The sequence below is a fragment of the Ascidiella aspersa genome, chromosome 9, assembly GCF_963924565.1.
Source record: "Ascidiella aspersa chromosome 9, kaAscAspe10.2, whole genome shotgun sequence".
In the NCBI taxonomy this organism is placed as follows: Eukaryota; Metazoa; Chordata; class Ascidiacea; order Phlebobranchia; family Ascidiidae; genus Ascidiella; species Ascidiella aspersa.
The window spans coordinates 13,272,394-13,292,082 of record NC_139455.1 but is presented as its reverse complement, the minus strand read 5'-3'; the positions used below and the strand labels follow the sequence as shown (position 1 = coordinate 13,292,082).

The 19,689-nt window shown below is 32.0% G+C and overlaps 1 protein-coding gene across 1 annotated transcript; it reads right to left on the bottom strand.

Annotated features, from left to right (window-relative positions):
• Window positions 1-1,196: 1,196 nt before the first annotated feature.
• LOC146133065 (ankyrin repeat, SAM and basic leucine zipper domain-containing protein 1-like) lies at window positions 1,197-18,728 on the bottom strand. The gene is made up of 4 exons (XM_083397639.1): window positions 17,806-18,728; window positions 8,073-8,238; window positions 2,940-3,076; window positions 1,197-1,380 (listed from the first exon to the last, which is right to left on the bottom strand). The coding sequence occupies exons 1-4, from the start codon at window positions 18,726-18,728 to the stop codon at window positions 1,197-1,199; spliced, it is 1,410 nt and encodes a 469-aa protein (XP_083253765.1).
• Between the last annotated feature and the right edge of the window lie 961 nt (window positions 18,729-19,689).

Genomic DNA, 19,689 nt, shown 5'->3' with positions numbered 1-19,689 from the left:
AAGAGGTAAGGCCGTGAATAAAGTTTCACCCAGCGTACAATTAACGGAGGGAAGCATTGCGAGTAGAGATGTTCAAAGCACAATATCGGCGACACATTTATAATGCTTGCTTTAAATGCAGCGTCAGCATTTTTTCGGGCGACCAATTACTTTGCGATAAGCTTCGCCTAATAATCAAGTGTCCGCTGCAAATTTAAATGCGAAATCTTAAGGCAGTGTACGCCTCTCTGTTAGCATCTGTTGTGCATGTTGCTCCAACCAACCTACCAACATCAGGCCTAAACAACTAGCAAAACTTTCGATTCAATAGTTTGCGTATTAGGCACATAATAGAGTGTTTCATATTGTTTAAAACTACAGATTTAAAGTCTGTTTTAACAGTGATTGCTCGGACCAAGCCATGGTAAAAATTTACCGAGTAAAAGTTTGCAAAAGTATAGCAAACCATAGGCGTTAAACCATTTTAAGTCTTTAGGAGAATGATAATATTTGTTTTTCAAACACGTAAGCTGGCCAAAATGTAATAAAATGGCCATACACACTATCTACGTAAATTCTATTTATCAAATATATGTTTCGATCATTTCCCAAAATCTACGCCATATTTGAATCCCTTTCGCATCAAAGGCTTAAGTGGGGAATTTTTCGGCCCATATCTGTTTTTGCTTGCAGAAACAAGTTAAGGAAAATGAAAAACAAAATATATAATATAAAATACACAATACAAAATATTAAAAAATAAAAAGTATGAAATAAAAAAAAAATGAAAATAAAAATAAAACATAAAAAATTAAAAATTAAAAATCAAAAAATTAAAAATCAAAACAAAATAAAAAAAAACTAAATAAAAAAAATAAATAATAAAAATAAAAACATTAAAAAATAAAAATATTGAAAAATAAAAATAAATAATTAAGTCAATCAAAAATAATAAAAAAAAAATTGAAAAAAAAAAAAAAATTAAAAATTAAAAAAAAATAACACTAAACCTTGAAAGTATACCCCCTGACAAAATAAACAACAACCGCACCCCCGTCTAGTTTTTTTTATTTTTATAATTTTTTTTAATGTATAATATATAGGAGATTCTTAGTATTGTGGTATAATTTTTTTCCTAAAATTTTTGTCATAAATATGTTTATTTTGCCCTCGTTTGTTTTTTGCTGGGTTTTATGGTGTGTAGCTTCTGGTAATTGTTATGTATTTTTAACATGACCTGATTCCACTAGACATGTTTTTTTCAACATCAATAACACCAATTCTTTAGAATCTGGTATACTAACCTGCTGCTGGACATTGGTTAGAGGATTTTGTTCATATAACGTTGATGATTGTGGTAATAGCAGATTAGGATGTCCATGCAATTGATTTCTCACATATCTGCAAATGACATTTTTAATTTAAATAAACTGAATTATTAATAGCACAGTGAATTTTGTGGACTCCTGCAATACTGCTGATAATGGATAACTTGAAAATTGCCAAATAAATTAAATTTCGTAATAAAATCAAAATTACAATAGGCCAAATAGATATAAACCCAGAATCAAATTTCCACAACTTTACCACCCGATCCGTTAGAAATCAGTGCATTTCTAAGCAAAAGGGTCTACGACAATCAGGGCATCCAATGGCAGAAAAGTCTAGACTTTTAGACCTTGAGGTCCTGGCAATGCACTGATTTGGACCTTTAGGTAAACTCCCAGCGTAGATAAATTAAAAATATTCATTAAAAGTTCAGAAAAGATAACAAAAAGTATGAGATCCCAAAATAATGTGCGTTATTTTAATAATTCTTTAAATGCTGGGGAAAAAAGCCCAAACTCGGATGGGCATAAGATGGTTTCATGTCCATTGTATTTAAGATTATTACGTCACAAATTGAGGTATTGGGGCCTGAAGCGTTATAATTATTAAATTATCGCACATTATTTGGGTTAGGGCTCTGGTTAGCGTTTGGGTTTGGTTGGGTCAAGTATTGTTAAACTTAATCTTCTTATGCACATTTGTTAATGCAAATTAATGCATTGTCCAAGACCTCAAAGTCTAAAAGTTGGACTTTTTGATCCTTTGAATGCACTGATTGTCGTAGACCTTTTTGCTTTGAACTGCACTAATTTCTGACGGATGGGGTGACTTTACTTCAATAACTCCTAGGGATGTTCAAAGTACAATCCAAAGTAGTTTTGAATGAAGACTAAAGAATCCAAATAACCGAATCCTACTTTAGTGACTAAAAAGAAATCAATCTCAAAAACAAATTTTATCCTATTCCTTAATTTGAACACAATTCAACCCCTCTTTCCCCCTACCCACACCTAACCAAGAAAAGTATCCGGGATCTATACCAGAGAGCCCAACTGGAGCTGAAAGAGGTGCCAGTGCCAAAACAGCGACATCCATTTGTGCAGTACCCTACCTAGTATTACAAATTGAGATGTTACTTAGTTGATAGGATTATTGTTTGTTTTTTAGTTGAAGTGTTTATTCTGTTGAGTAAACACCTATTTTGAAAAGCTTTTGCCTTATTGCATCACGTTTAGGTGTTATTCCATCTTCAGTATTATTGGGCTTTTGTCTTTGTTATTGGTCCTAATACTATGGTATTAGATTATTTCCACTGAATATATTTTAATTGTAACTGAAATTTGTTAAAATAATGCTAAAACTAAAAATAAAATTTTTTTTTTAATGGCAAAACATACCAAATGTCAGCATTACCTCTAATTTTTGACAATGTTTACAGGTGCCCAAAACTTTGTTCTTCAGCCAAAAAAAACAGTTATAATTTGCCCAAAAATCAACCATAAAAGAGACAAATGGGGTCATTGTGACAGATATTTTAAATTTCAGTTAAAAAAGTAAACATTGGCTAGTGAAGTACTTCATTATTAAAGCTTAAGCAATTAATTTGTTGAATGACAACAATAAAATAATACCTGAATGATCCGCTTATATACTGCAGATGCTCATTACTTGTCCGAAGTACTGCCTGAGTGTTGCTGTATGTTATCAATTTACCAGAAAAATTAGGTAAGCTACTTTCTTTCCAATCCATTGTGTGCCAATCTTTAACCTAACATAAAAAATAAATTTTATATATCTGATATCTTCCATTAAATTTCGAAATATTTTACTTTATAGCAAAAATCACCACAAATAAAAAATATTGCAATGTTTTTTGCAATGTGCCTCATAAGCATATGTTTTTTTAAAGGTAAACAACCTTAATAGCAAAATACCTATTATTTTAGGAATCCACAAACCATAGTAAATTGTAATTTTGCAAAAGCAGGCTGGCAGAATGTTGCCAGCCTTCTGGTGACAAGCATTTTTGACCTAAATTCTTTGGTTTTTGGTCGCGCCCCTAAACTTAAATGATGTGTTCGCCTAAGGAATGTATGAACCTTGCCATGTTTTGGCGATAAACAAGGCTATTAATAAGTAAATTCGACAACAAAACGCTGCGCCGAAGGCGAACATTTTTTTGTGACATTAAGTCATTAACAAATACATAAGGGGCATGTGAAGGTACAAGCTGAGGTCTTGGGGTGCACGTGTCTGCTTTTCTTACTCTTACATACATAGGCTGTTTTTAGGTGAACTTGTGTGAAAATATGCAGCTCAAAATCAGATTAAAAGCACGGAAAAAATACTCTTTGGATAAATTAGGACCAATTTATATTGCTTGAAATAATGATATATATAATAAAATTTAATAGAAATTGTCACAGTCACAGTGCAACATGGCACATTGCCACATAGTATGCATATGACCTTTGGGATAAATAGAGCAAAACCAGGCAAAAATGTTCGAGAAGCGCAAACATTTTTTGCGTTTTCGTATTTAACACAACCAAAAATATACTTTAGGCCTTGGGGGGAGAAGCATAGGGTGGTCCATCCTTGATATGCCGATGCGAATGTTATACCTGTACATTTAACAGGAATGGGAAATTCTACTCAATATTGGAGTACTTGTCAATAAAAAATTGTGTACTTTTTTAATAATAATAAACAATCTGTATGCCTTACACTGGCGTTTTCTCACTTAACAACGTGCTTCACACTATCGTATTTTCAAAATGGCAACAATATTAGTTTAGCCTGTCAATTGTAGTGTGTATAAACTGTATGTTATTACATATTTCCGTCTTTCAAAATTAGATTTGATTAAATATGTCTGGAAAGAACCGCAAGGTATTTTGTAAATTGGTAATTGGAAAAAAAACAAATTTTTCAAAAAAATTTTTTTTCTTCTTAAATTTTTTTTGCACCAATTTTTTTGGTTTTCTAGCTGATTCTTCGGCCAACATAGTCGCCAAGTCGCCAGCATTCTGCCATACTGTGCAAAAAAACACTGATTTCGGAATTCAACAAATGTTTTTTCTTGTTAGTAAGGAAGTGAAATTGTTTGACCAAAATAAGAAAAAAACATAAAAGGTCCACTGACTTTAATACATGTCTTTGTGTTGATAAAAAAATTATACTTTACACTGATCATCAGCAAATTTAAAATATACAAGGTGATTCTTAAGGTTTAAGCACATTTACTTTTTTTAATTATTTGCATTTGAATTATTCTTTTTATTGTTTTGCTACATTTTAAATTAGACAATTGTAATTTCCAATACAATCTAAAAGTGATGTAATACAATTTAACAAAAAAAAGACAATTAATTTCAAATAGTGACCGGTTTTAATTCAACACAATACTTAAAAACCATTCAATCCTTGTAATTATCTACAAGACCAGATATTTATAGTCTTATAAAAGTTTGATATAGGTGACTTTTAAATATAACAAAAACTTTATAATTACACAAAAAATTATTCTATTACTCAAAGTAGAAAAATGTTATCATTTTTGTTAAAAGAAATCACTTAATGCATAAACAAATGCCTAATTTTTTGCAGTGGTGAATTCATATGACTTTTATATCAGGTAAATCACTTTGTCAATTTGTTATTGCAGTTGCACAATCCCTCAGCCTTATTTACTAAACACTGAGCTCTCAGTAGGGATGTGCAAAGTAAAATATTTAATCCTTGGATGTGAATCCAAATGGGATTTGATTCAATTATGTCGTTTATATTGAGTAATTGGAACCGATTTAAATTTTACAACCATGGTTGCTCCCAATTGTACGTAAGTTTAGATTAGGCCTGTCGCTTCGGTGACACATTTATAGTGCTTGCTTTAAATGTAACCTAGTAATGCAGTGCAGCGTTTTTCCGCGCGACTAATTACTTCCAGCTGTCGATAACGTTCGCTTAATAATTAAGTTTCAATCAAGCATTATTGGGCAAGTAACTAACAGGTAAAGCCAGGTATGGAGTTCGCAGTTTCTTTAACTGCATTAAGTTGCAAAAGTAACATTTTCTCATAAAGCATGCGGGCCTTGGACAAAATGTGCTGCAGGATTACCGAAGGTCAACATTAGGCTAAATTAGGCTTAAGGTCAACATTAGGCCAATTCAGCGAGGTTATGTACAGCGTAAATGTCCAGTATAATTATTGCAATAGACACGTTATATTTTTGGCAGTTAGTTTGACTGCATAACAGATCCAGTTAGTCAAAAAAGTAGAACTGTCACATAAAAATGTTAGAGCTGAAAAAGAATTAATTGTGTAGTGTTGCATTGTACTCACTATATTGACAAGATATTACGTTTTGACAACAACGTGGACATGTACTACAGTTTACACAACTTCTTAAAATAACAGTTGTTAAGAATGTTAAACATTTGTGAGATTATTGTTTAATTAGAATATACACATGTTAGCAAATTGTTTTGCGATTTATTTCTGTAACTGTGGTGTAGAGTGGACCTTTTAGAGCATTTTAAGATTAATACCTCCCCCAAAGGAAATCGATGTTAAATAATTTAATAATAATATACTAAGATTCGATATTCTAGATCAGAAACCTAAAGTTCTAGAAACCCCATCGAAGTCTACTTTGAACATCATCCCTAGCTCTCAGTCAAGGGCAATCAACATAATTTGTTGCAGGCTGTTAGAATCTCGCTAGACTTCTGGTGACGAGCATTTAAAAAAACTAATTTTTTTAGTTGCGCCCCTAAAGTTAAATGCTTTGTTTACCCAACGAATGTATTAACCTTGCCATTGTAGCATGTCATTAATTATTGTATTCGCGACACATGACTTTGCGTTGTGCCTCGCGGTTGTGCTACACCATGTTTAGGTGATAAACAAGTCTATTATTGTGTAATTTAGCTAAGAAAAAGTTACGCCAAATTAGTTGACCCCCAAACGTTACATGCTGTGTTTGCCCAAGAAAAGTATCAACCTTGCATGTTTAGGTGATAAACAAGGCTAGTATTGGGTAAATTAGCTAAGAAAAAGTTGTGCCCAAGGGGAAAATTTTTTTGTGCCATTAAGAAATACAAAAGTTGCATCCAAAAGTACAACTTGGGGAACACTGTTACATAAATAAGCTGTTTGGGGGTGAAGTTTTCTGCAAACATGGAAAATTTTTTGTTATGTATTGCTTGAAATAACGATATATATAATCCAATTTAATAGCAATTGTTTGCCAAGGTTAGAGACACACAGTGCCCAATTGCATTCCAAGATCTTCCTGCCAAAGATCATTGACATGAAATTTTGTCTTAAAGTACGCCAGTGATCTGTACAATGAAAAATAAGGCATTTCCACAGTATATATAATTATAAACAGCAAGTGCCTATGGGCTGAATAAATTTGCCTAAAACAAAGTTAAAAGTTAAAATTGTTAGAAAAAACAAGGCCCTAGTTCCTGTAAAGCACTATTTTTTTTTGCATTCAGGTAATTGAAACAGTCAAAAATACAGTTTAAGCCTTACGTGGAAAAGTATGGCATAGTGAACTCTTGATATGCCCATGAGAAAGTCATACCTGACAATTTAACAGGAATGAGTATCTTTTTAAATACTAAACAATCTATCTGCCTATTAGGACTGGATTTTCCTCACTAAACAACGTGATTTGCATTTCAGTAACTTTTTTAGAATGGCTTAACAAAACTAACTCCTGACAATTGTAGTGCCTAATGTTCCTACATATTCAAGCGTTTCAAAAATATATGTGATTAAATAAGTGTAGAAACAATCATTGGTCTTTTTTTTAAATGGATCTTTCTTTTTTTTATATTTTATCAATAATTTTTTTGCACCACTTTCTTTGGTTTTCTGACTGAATTTTCGGCCAACATACTCACCAAGTCGCCAGCACTAATTTGTTGCGTAAAAATGAGTTTGACACTAATTAGGATAACAAAAAATATTCTTTGCTAAAAGCAGATGTTAATTTTTCTCAAAAAAAACAACAACAAAAAAAGAATTGTTTCCTACAATTGTATGCCACAATTTGTTTGCAAGCAAATCAAACACTGCTGATTTTTTTGACAGTAATTGGATGCCATTTTGCCATCTGATAGGGTTGATAGATGTGCTTTAAACATAATGTGGATTGGTTATTTTGCACTTCACTATTACTTGATATTGTGATATTTTGTTATGTCTTTTCCATAGCTAAACGACTCTGCTAATTATATATTACTAAACAAATAAGATGCTTAAAAAATTATATATTTCCCAATACCACTATAAAAACCACCTTGATTGTTAACCCGTGGCTGGTTTTAAATAGCACTTGCCTGGAGTAAATAGCACTAGCATTGGTGAAAAGTAGGGTTGTTAAAAGTAGAATCCATGTTTAAAATCTAGAAAATGGGTCACCAAACCACCGCCTGCCCTGTTAACTAATCCAGCCTGTGGCATATTTCTTTAATTAAGATGAAGTACTCACATATGTACAATTAGACACAATTTTTTGCAGTAAAATGTTAATGGTTGCGATTATTCAAAATAGGTGGCAGAATTAGACTTAATTAAGAATGGATTCAAATTAGGATCTGATACTCTACTTTAAATATCCCTAGAAAGTAGGCAAGCGATAAACCTCAATCCTACACAAATAGTTTGCTCAAGTAATTTAGTTTTACAATGCAGAGTTAAACATAAAATTGTTGATATAACACCTTTAACAGCCCACCAAGAAACTTACAGCTTTTAGAATACGTAGCTTGACACCATGCTGAGTTATGCCAATATTTGTCAGATCATCTATTGTGAAACAGAGAAGTTGTTCAAATTTGACATCATGTAAATGAAAAAGTTCAATATGCTGGGATAGTTCCAAGCCATTTAATAAAAGCTCAAGTTGACCGTATCTATACAAAATTAAATAAGCATTACCAGAAAAAAGTGACAATCTAGCAAAGTTGTGAATGTTCAATCCATGGGATAATAGTAGCAAAAAAAACAACTTTTTTTTTGAAAAATAGTATTTTTAAATAACAATATCAAGGAATTATAGAAAATTCAAGAAAAAAATTGGAATATTAAAAAAGAGTTTTCATAATTAATGAACTTCAATTATAATCCATACACTACGACAGAAACGCAAAAACAATTTAGTAACACATGTATATTCCTATAAAAATAAATAGAGAAAAGGTTAAATATTAAAACAATGGATGTTTGAAGTTTTTACATGACATTAAAATCCCATTTGTTAACTACTAGGAATCATTTTTATTGTTTTCATTTTATTATAATAAAATTACACATTTGTGTCCACCTGATAAAATGCAATTAAATTGTTTTATTTAATTAGCATAAGTTTTTAAAGGTGATGATTTCCAAAACCTAGTACAATCTTTCGCAACACCATTATATTGCCAAATATTGGTTTAATCCCTTTGATTAATTTTACTTCAACAGTGTTTCAACAGAATTTGCTATAACAAATATTTTCAAGACAATTTTGTTGTCACAGTTAAATTTTAGTTGTTTAAATTGCAAAATGGATAAATTAGGCTACTCTACCACTTGGCGCCCTGTAAAAATTGCCAAACACTAAAAAAATATAGAAATCATTTCACAGACACGTTTCAACCAAAATTCAAAAGGCATGATTCTTTACTGAGACAACTAGGGTATGGATCATTCCATCTTTAATTTAAAGTTTTTTAAAATTTGTCCACCCATGTGCTTAGATTTTTTTTATATTTTAAACAATTAAAGACCTCAGAGAAAAAATAAGATTGCAACAAATTTGAGCATTCTGTGATGAGTGGTTCCGAAGATATGACGTTTTGACATTTTGACCACTAGGTGGAAATAGGTCGTTTTTTTGTTCCGCTTGAGTGCTTTTATCTCTCTGGAGGCTTTATTTTGCAGCAGAAGCCTGTAGAAAATTGCTATTCCCCCATTCATTGGGGTGCTGGATTCAAAAATGATGCTTAAAACACTATGTGGTTATTTATTCTATATGAAAATTGCATTTGAAGTTTTATGACTTCCGAAGACTGTTCCGAAGCTCTCTGCAGTTTTTTTTCAATTTTTTCGTTGGCAAAATAATCTTTAGACAACATAGTATTTGGACTTTCTAAAGTGGTTCTTGGTATTTTACAATTAGTAATTGGTTATTAAGTTTCTAATTTAGGCCTCTCTTTATAAAAAAAAAGTGATAAACCTAAAAATGTATTGATACGCTGCCTTTTGCAACCTCTCATACAACTATTGTACAGACATAAATACAATAACACATTGGCTTAAATATACTGTTCAACATTTTGTAAAAGATTCCAGAAAAAGAAGTACTTATAATGAGACAATGTACAAAACTTTGCAGATATTTTGTTATGTGTAGATCTGTATTCCATGACATACTGTGTAAATTCAAAAGTTGAAATGCAACTATGTGTAGATCTGTTGCACTTCAGCTTTTTAATTTACACAGTTTGTCATGGAATATACAACAAACATCATCATATCAAGGCCATTTCAATGAAAGAGATAAATAGTGAACCTAATAAAATCTGAATACCAGCTATTATTCAGATGGATGTTCCCAGCATTTAGGAAATTTATAAAACTTCATGAATCTATGCAGTCGCTCATTGGACTTTGACATCAAAGCTGAATATATCTTCTTAGCTACGAATATCTCCTAGTGATGGAGTAGGTGGCCCTGTTAAAGACTTAGTCAACAATGCTCACATTTTAATCAAATACTGTATGTTACAATGTTTTTTTATTACTGTAAAATTAGCATTGGTGGAAATAGTACCAAGACTCCAGCAAAATACTTAAAGCAACATGAAAGGAGTTAGCAAAAAGGTTTAACCACGGAAATACTATTCCTGAAACAAGGTCCTATCATTAGTATATCGCTTTCGGCCCTAGACCAACCAGATGACAAATACCTCAGTCTCCAGCTATAGTTACACTTTTAATTTTTATGGCGTGTCTAACTTTAACAAAGTAAATTAATGGGTTCTGTGACATGTCAATATGACTCTCTATGTTGGATAAGTATATGAGAACGAAATAGGTGCTTGCATAGTAACAATTTTATAACAATTAATATCTTGAATTTAAAGAAACTATATTTAGAAATAGCTAGATAGTTTACAGATAATCTAGATTCTAGAAAGTTAACCAATATATTTGTGCAAAATATAAATATTGTTAGGCATATTGCCACATAAAGTTGCTTAAAGGGTCTTGTTTAATGCCTTAGACCAGTGGTTCTCAACCTTATAAGTGTCGTGGCTACCTTCCATTAGCACTAAACACTTTGGGATCCCTTTGCCCACGAATTTTAAAAACATCTCTGGACATAACGCAAACCAAAACAAAATGGGTTAACTGGCTAAAAATTAAAAAAAGACATGCCTGTTGCCCCCTGAAGACTTCTCAGTGCCCCCCCTTGGGCCTAAAGGAAACAGTTGAAATATGCTGCCTTTAATACATATATTTGAATTTTTTTCTACCTAGTTAATAAATTTTCAATTAGTGAAAATTTGAAATTTATAAAATTAATAAAAAAATGTATCTAGTTGTCATATTTGGGTAATTCCATGTCAAAGCAACCAACCTATTTAACCCATATGTTTTCAAAATTGCTCAAATTTTGTACATGTGTAGAGTTTTCCATCCTGATTACAATAAACTTTATTTTACCAAAATTTTTTGAGGGGTTAAAAAGTTATGCTGTTTTGAAATATTGGGCATTTTGTGCTCGCTGAACCGTGAAACTCATTGATTTTTACTCATGCAAAGTTCAATCTAGCATAACTTTTTAATGGATTGGAGTTTTACTTTAAAATTAAGTTTATTTAAAAGATAATAACCTAATGTTAGATTTGTTACATTGTTTTGTTATTTCAGCTCTAAGGTCAGAGGTCAAGTGCAGGTCAAACTAATGTGTATTTTAAAAATCAGTGAAGCGGAACCCAATTTAGAAGCGAAATATCTCAAAAGCGTTGACTTAAATTTTTTTGTGTAAGGTGTCTATGGAGAGCTTATTCCAAGTACTTTCATTTAAACCAGGTTTCATTGCTCCTTTCAAGGGATACCACTGTCATATGAGCTGTGTAACATGACCGTTTAAAAAATAGCATTTTGATTCGAATTACAAATTTATTTCAATACAAAGTCTGAATTACATTATTTTTTCAACTACTAAACTGTGACATTTGTTTTTTAAATAAATTAATTTCTCAACATATTTTTTGTTTTTAAAATGTTTATGAAGAATATACTCCTCCAAATACTTTTTTAAAACATGGGTAGATAAAGTCCATTGTATCATATTTTTTTATTTCAGATTCATTACAAGTTGATAAATTCTGTAGTTTTGTGAATTGTTTATCTAAAATTATCGAAAAAGTACTCATCAAGTTATTGAAAACCCAGTTAATGAAGAGTTTAGTGCTTGTAGTGTTGGTTTACACACTAATGTGGATTCTGACTGCCATAAACTAACTATGGTAAAAGAATATCGGCCTATTCTATTTGCTAAACTATCTAAATTGTTGTTATTAATAAGAGCAAACTTATTGCAAAAAGAAAATTTGCTTGTATCACCATGCTTTTTCCTAAATAAATATGATCTGCCTCAAAAAGTCTGCTGCAATCCATTTAAATCACATAAAACAAATATTATGGCTAAATTACAAAAAATACAACTTGATTTTTCACAAAAAACTAAGCAAAATAATTTTAAGCTTATCCCTGGACAAAAAATTCTAGTAATTGCAAAACAAAACTAAAATTAATTTGTAGTGAAAATGAAAGCATTTCATCGGAATCGTCAATTGATACAAATGTTAGTGTAGCTGCCTCTAACACTAGTGAGTAGTGACAATTATATCTTTCCACAAGTCAGCTTAACACAAGCCTACATGTGATTAGTCAATCCCATTAAAACTTCATAGCCTACCATCATCCAGCAAGATTGTATATAGAAAAAGGAAATTGGGCTCTATTTATCAAGATTTGAAGAAGAGGTTTTCAACTGCTCTTCCACACTTGGAAACTACTAATAGAGAAGAGAAGGCAAAATTATTGTAAATATGCAAAAAGCCAAAGATTTTGACAAACTAATGGATAAAATTCAAACCAAACTGGTTACAGAAGAATCCTACTCAGCAAAAGTTCAACTTCTAACCTTTTCTCCAGACTCTTGGTCTAGAAAAAAAAGTTTCAGAATTTTTTGGAGTGCCAGAAAATATGATGCGTACAGCAAAGAATTTTTTAAAATTTATGAAAGTCCAAAAAAAATGTACACCAAAAGAGAAAACCATTGCCAGCAGGAAACATAGAAAGAAGCTGTGCTGAATCTGTGGCAATGACAACACACGTATAATGCCAGGAATTAGCGACAAAGTTAGTGTTGCAACTAAAGTATATGAACAGAAGAGGTTAATACTGTCTACATTAAAGGAGTTGTATCTTGTGTTTAAGAATAAAGCATGGTGATACAAGCAAATTTTATCCTTCAAATTTTTCTTATAATAAGGCTCTTATTAATAGCAACGATTTATCTTTTATAGGTAGTTCAGCAAATAGAATATACCCACATTCTTTTACCATAGTTAATCTATGGCAGTCAGAATCCTCATTAGTGTGTAACTGCGAGCACTAAACTCTTCATTAGCTGGATTTTTAATAACTGGATGAGTACTTTTTCGACAATTTTAGATAAACAATTCACAAAACTACAGAAATTTCCATTTGTAATAAAAAAAAAATTTGTAATAAAAAAAACATGATATAATGCACTTTATCCACCCATGTTTTAAAAAAGTATTTGGAGTATACTTCCATAAACATTTTAAGAATAAAATATATATTGTGAAAATAAATTTATTTGAAAACAAATGTCACAGTTTAGTAGTTGAAAAAATAATGTAATTCAGACTTTGTATTGAAATAAATTTGTAATTCGAACCAAAATGCTATTTTTTAGACGGTCATGTTACACAGCTGATATGACAGTGGTATCCCTTGAAAGGAGCAATGAAACCTGGTTTAAATGAAAGTACTTGGAATAAGCTCTCCATAGACACCTTAACACAAAAATTTAAGTCAACGCTTTTGAGATATTCCGCGTTTAAATTGGGTTCCGCTTCACTGATTTCAAAAAAGACAAATATTCAACCTCTGCATGACCTCTGACCTTCAGCCTCAAATGTCATAAAAATCTAAGCAATAGGACCTTAAATTATTATCTTTTAAATAAACTTTATTTCAAACACAAACTTCAATCCATCACAAAGATACAAGATGTTGAAGTTGACATAGCTGAAAATCAATGAATTTCATGGTTGACCGAGCACAAATTACCCCAAATTTTAAAATAACATAACTTTTTTACCCCTCAACCAATTTTGACAAAATAAAGTTTTTAATGATCTGGCTGAAAAACTCCACAAGTGTGGCAAATATAAAAGAAATCCAAGGTGTAGTGGTTAAAATTTTCCTTTTTTCTGGTTGCTTTGACATGGAATTACCCATTTATGAAAAATTAAGGCAATTCTAATCATCGAAAACTAAAAGAATAGTAATCTAAAACAAATATTTATCTTGTAAGTTGTAGAATATTACATCTAGAATTATACCAAAACCTTTGAATCTAGATGAAAATAATCTAAAATAGCAACTATGTGCTCTGGTCAAATTTATGCGGCCATCCAATCCATCTCCCTGGTTTTATTAGCTTTGATACGATGGTAATTGCTATAAATAATTTTCTGACATACTGTGTAAATTGAAACCTCGCAAGTAACAGGCAGTGGCATGACCTACACACTATTATCAAATATAGTTGACAAAATGTTTTGAAGTTTCATACTTAGTCTCATTACTTGTATGTATTTGTTTAGAACTTTATACAATATGTTGAATAGAAATATTTCAGCCAATGTGTTATTGTATGTCTGTACTATAGTTGTATGTAAAGTTGAACACATTTTAAAGTTTGGTCACTTTTTATTGTGTTATAAAGTGCTCAAGTTTGAAACTTAATAAACAATTACTAATTGTAAAATACCAAGAACCACTTTAGAAAGTCCAAATACTATGTTGTCTAAAGAATATTTTTCCAACATAAAAATTGAAAAAAAAAACTGCAGAGAGCTTCGGAAAAGTCTTTGGAAGTCATAAAACTTCAAATGCTGTCCAACAATTTTGGTATACATTTGCATTGGTATTGGATAACTGTTGACAAAACTAATAAACACTAATTCACAAGTCACAAGAATAAAAATCAGAAAAAATCCAAGCAACCCAAATACTTATAACCTTTCAATCAAATGTTATTGGGCGAGCGGCGTGTAATGCCAGGTTTATCATTTCCTTAAATACCTTAAATTACATGAGTAACATTGTATTCAAAAACATACAAAATGCGCTACGGGGTTACTAAAGGTCACTTTAGGCCAGGGATGGCGAACCACTGACCCACGGGTCACAAAGTGACCCACCACAGATTTTTAATGACCCACTTGTCTCTCTAGAAATGCAGAAAAGTTATCAATCATTTTCAGGAAAGAACAAGTGTAAAAATCAATTCTTCGCTAGATAGCACTATAGACTGTTTAAATCAGGCTGCCCAATCTGTGGATCGTACAAAAGTGTTTTAGGGCTGTTGAGTATGTTAACTGCTTTTCAACAAATGCATGCAAAAAAGCAGACAATTAAAAGCATTTTGTTTATCGCTGTAAAACATAAAGGGTGGCGATCCTAAGGAAAATTAAGAGCTCGCAGACTAAAAAATTCCAAAAATCCTGGTTAAACCATGCTGAAAAGCTTTCTGCCGAATTCCTGTAATCACATAAAAAATGCTGCAGGATTTGTTAACTATTTAGGTTTAAATATTGTGAGAACCCGAATTTGGAAATCGTGCAAAAACCTTGGTTATCAACCCAGATGATAACACTTAAAACGACGCAGCAGCAAAGTTTCGCATAAAATTATTACTTTTAAATATATGACCCATTGTGCATTTTGTAAGGATTAAGGTCGTGTTTGTGACCGGCGCGATGAAAAGGTTCGCCATCCCTGCCTTAGGCCAATATTCAGCGAGTTTATGCCATAGTGTACAGTTATGCACAGTCTTCATACACCAGTGAAAAGTTTAAATTAAGGCAAAATTTTTTTTCTTCGGCCAACATAGTCACCAAGTCGCCAGCATTCTGCCATACTGCCAGGACCAGAAATTGCTATTTTTTCTAAGCAGTGCAAAAGTAAAGTTCCATCGAGAAATGGGTTTACTTGAGGTCAACTTGAGGCCAACATTTAGCAAGGTGATGCGAAGCGTAATTGTTAAGTAATAGTAACGCATCACTGGCAGTAGTAACTTTGGATTGTTTATAGCATATTACAGAGATGGCGAACCTTTTCATTACGCAGGTCACAAACATGACATTAATCCTTACAAAATGCACAAGTGGGTCATATATTTAATTATATGCTAATTTTATGCGAAACTTTGCTGCTGCATCGTGTTTAAGTGTTATTGTCCAGGTGTTGGTAATTTGAGGTATTTGGACGATTTTTAAACTCTGATTCCAACGAATATTAATAACCTAAATAGTTAATAAATGCTGCAGAATTTTTTAAGGGGCTTCAGCAGAAAGCTGGTCACAGGGTATTTACAAACTCGTCACCCTTAAACACTTTTGCACAACCCACAGATTGGCAGTCCTATGATTTAAACAGTGTAGTATTATTACGAAGAATTGTTTTTTACATTTATCCTTTCCTGAAAGTGATTGATAACATTTCGGTATTTCTAGAGAGACAAGTGGGTCAATAAAAATCTGTGGTGAGTCACTTCGTGACTCGCAGGTCAGTGGTTTGCCATCCCAGGCATATTATTTGACCAGCTTACTGACAAATCATGTTTGTAGTAAAGTAAACTTAAAACACAACAATCCATTATAAAAACAAACTGAACTTGTAAATAGTTTATTGTGTTGCATTTTCACCAACCATATGGGCAAAAAATTCAGTTGGGGCAACAACCTGTTTTGTTATATCATGCTGTTCTGCACACATATTTAAACAACTGCTTTATTGGCAGTTCTTTGAATGTTAATTTAATTGTACTTTATAAAAACCCTTTGGTACTGTTTTGTGACTAAAGACTCTATATATTATGAATATAAATTTCACCAAAATAAAGTAAATAATTAATTATAAAATACTAGGATTTGATATTCTGAATTTGTTATTTTAGATCCGAAACCTAAGTTCTAGAATACCTTGGGATTCTACTTTGAACATCCCTACTTGTTTGTAAACCATGAGCTAAAAACCACTAAAGTAGACAACTAACAGGCATGTACTTCAAATTTAACCTTGTTTGTCTTATTCAGGAAATTTAAAACTATGCACCAAAAGGAATATAATACCAGGTACCATGAATGACAGAAGAAAGTGAAACATTTTATGAAATTATTCAGTCACAAATAAGGACCTGACATTTTATTCTTAGACCAATACCCGATATTTTGAACAAAATGTATCAAAATCTGATATCAATATATACCACATATATATTTTTTGACTCAACTCCTCTTTACAATAGAGGTATTTAAGATAATTGCGTGGTTTTGTGGCTTTAAAAGAATATCTTTGATTTAGGTTCTAAGGTACACTTGTTTTTTTTTCCGGCAATGTTTTTTGTCCCTTTGTAAGGACAAAATACAACAACAGATTTTGTATAATAGTTTTTTTTTATTTTATAATAAAATTAAAATTCCTTTATGTTTTTGGCAAGGTAAACCCATCAGCTCAATTAGAATGAAAATTGCACTTCTGTTGCTCAAACAAAGGTGAGGCAGGCAAGTAAGCTAAAATTGCTGTTTTTACCCCACTTGACTATATTACCAGCACCGAATTGAAATCCTTTTTGTGAAGAACCTATTGTTTATTAATTAAATAACTATAAACAATTTTATATTGAACTGATAATTCCCACTTCGTTATAAAATTGCAGACTGCCTGTTCTACAACAGCCTGCAGCTGACTTTTCCAATATTAGCCTTTGTATTTGTAGAATGTCAATACTGGATATAATGGTATGACCGAGTAAGTTGGTTAAACTTTGTGCATCACAAATAATAGCTTTAGAAATTTCTGAAATGTGGCTAAAAACTTTTGGGGGCTTGCAAAACCCTTTTTTAGATTTCAATTTATTTTTATATTCAATGTCAATACACTCGAGTGAGGTGGGCCACCCGCGGTTATAAACTAGTGTTGTAAAGAAACTTATTAATCAATTACTTAAGTTTAAGTCGTTACGTTAACAAGTAGATGTTTAACAAGAACTCCCAATTAGTTGCAAAGGATTTACGAGAAGTATGCTAAAAAATGTTATAGCAACATATTAACATATCAACATATTTGTAAAAAAAACTCAAATAAAGTAATTGTATTACTGTTGGTAGTTGTGTTTTGATTCCACATCCTCTATTTCCAGTAAGGTTACTTCGTCTTTAGAAGTGCGTTCTCCTTTAGGTATTATGGATGGAGGAATAGTGGCATCAAAAACATCCGCTGAACAATCTTTTTTGTTATTAGAAGCAACTGGATTTGTATTGCTCGCAAAATTACCAGTTTTATCTTGACATTTGTCCAGAATTGCTTTTATTTCATTGCATACATAAGGATGGTTAGAAAACCTCAATTGAAAGTTGCCCCTTTTTACAATAGCCTGGACCAGTGTGGAGTTATTTCGTGATATAGCCCAGTCTAATGCAGTCCAACCCTGATTATCTTCAGAATTAAGCTCTGAACTGTCACAATGTTGTAATATATTTTCTAAACGAAGAGAGCTTCCACTTCTTGTAGCATACATCAGTGCAGTTCTACCATTATTATCTTTACTTTCTACCACTGCTCCTGAATTCAACAACATATTTATAACGGTTGCTATAGTTTCATCTTCACAATAGCTTTTGCATGCTGCCATAAGAGCGGTACATCCAGATGGGCCACACACATTTGCATCAGCTCCATGTTCCAACAATAATTTGACAACCTTAACCTTTCCAAAATTTGCTCCATACATAAGCGCTGTCCATCCAGAGCCAAGGAGAGCATTGCATAAATTGGAAGACGATTTAATGATTTGTAAAACCAAACTTAAATTTCCATTTATTACAGCATTTTGTAAATCAGTCAGTATTATAAGATCATTGTTGAATTTAACTGCATATGGATATGAAAGGGACGACTTTAAAGAATTATCTTGGTGGTCTTTTTGGTATGTTTGTTTTGTAAAGTTAGTCAAATCAGCTTCACCACAAATATCAAATGAATCTTCTGTATCACTGTCACCAGCAGCACAAAACTTTATCATAATTTATGTTGAAAAACTTTTTTGAGTGATTTAGCACAATATGTATTGTACAAAATTGAAATTTTTAGCCTAAAAATAACATTAAAGGGTCAATGTAAGCACTAACAGTTAATTATTTCTTAGAAAGGTTATCTGCTTATTGTACGTTGAATAACAAATATTATTAAAGCTAAAATAAGGCCTGCGCCGCTTTTCTCTCATATTTTATGCATGTGCTGTTCTTGGCCTGGTGCCGAACTGCAGTCTGCATTCCAAGCCGGGGTCATTTAATAGGAAAATTTTGCGAGGTGATTCAATTAAGAAGGGATAATCTAAGTCTTAAAGTAATTATCAAAACACCAATATCTGTTACAAAAAATATAAGAATTGTTACAATGCGCTTTGTGTGCTTTACGACAACATATTCTTCATCCTTAAGTATCATTGATCAAAGTTGATCACTAAAAAGTTAATACTAATGCAGTGCCTTAAAAGCTTGATTTTAAAGAGGCTATACTCTTTTTGTATTTACATATTTGTCGTTGCTTCATCTAACGGAGAAATCCACTACTATGCACAGGAGAAAAATGGTGGAGAAACAGTGCTCTAAACCAGTGCTCCGCAACCTTTTTTTACTTGCGGCGCACCCACACATGTGAACAAAATTGGCAGCACACCTACGAAATATATAACGATTGACAATAGACAACAAAAGCATAATAGCAGGTTGTTCAGAGAATAATGTGCAATTTGCGTTTAACGCACCGAAGGCGCCGAAAATTTGACGTTTTACATTCTTTTATCTTCTGAATTTACAGTTTTACGGTCTTTTAAAATATCTTAAGACATCCAAAAGGACTTCTTTTTTCAGCCATAAGACAGAAATTAGAACAAACTCAACGTCGAAATAAAACAAAGTCGGAATAAGACCAAAATAGGACTAATACCCATAAAAAAAAAGGTTGCCGACCCCTGTTGTACA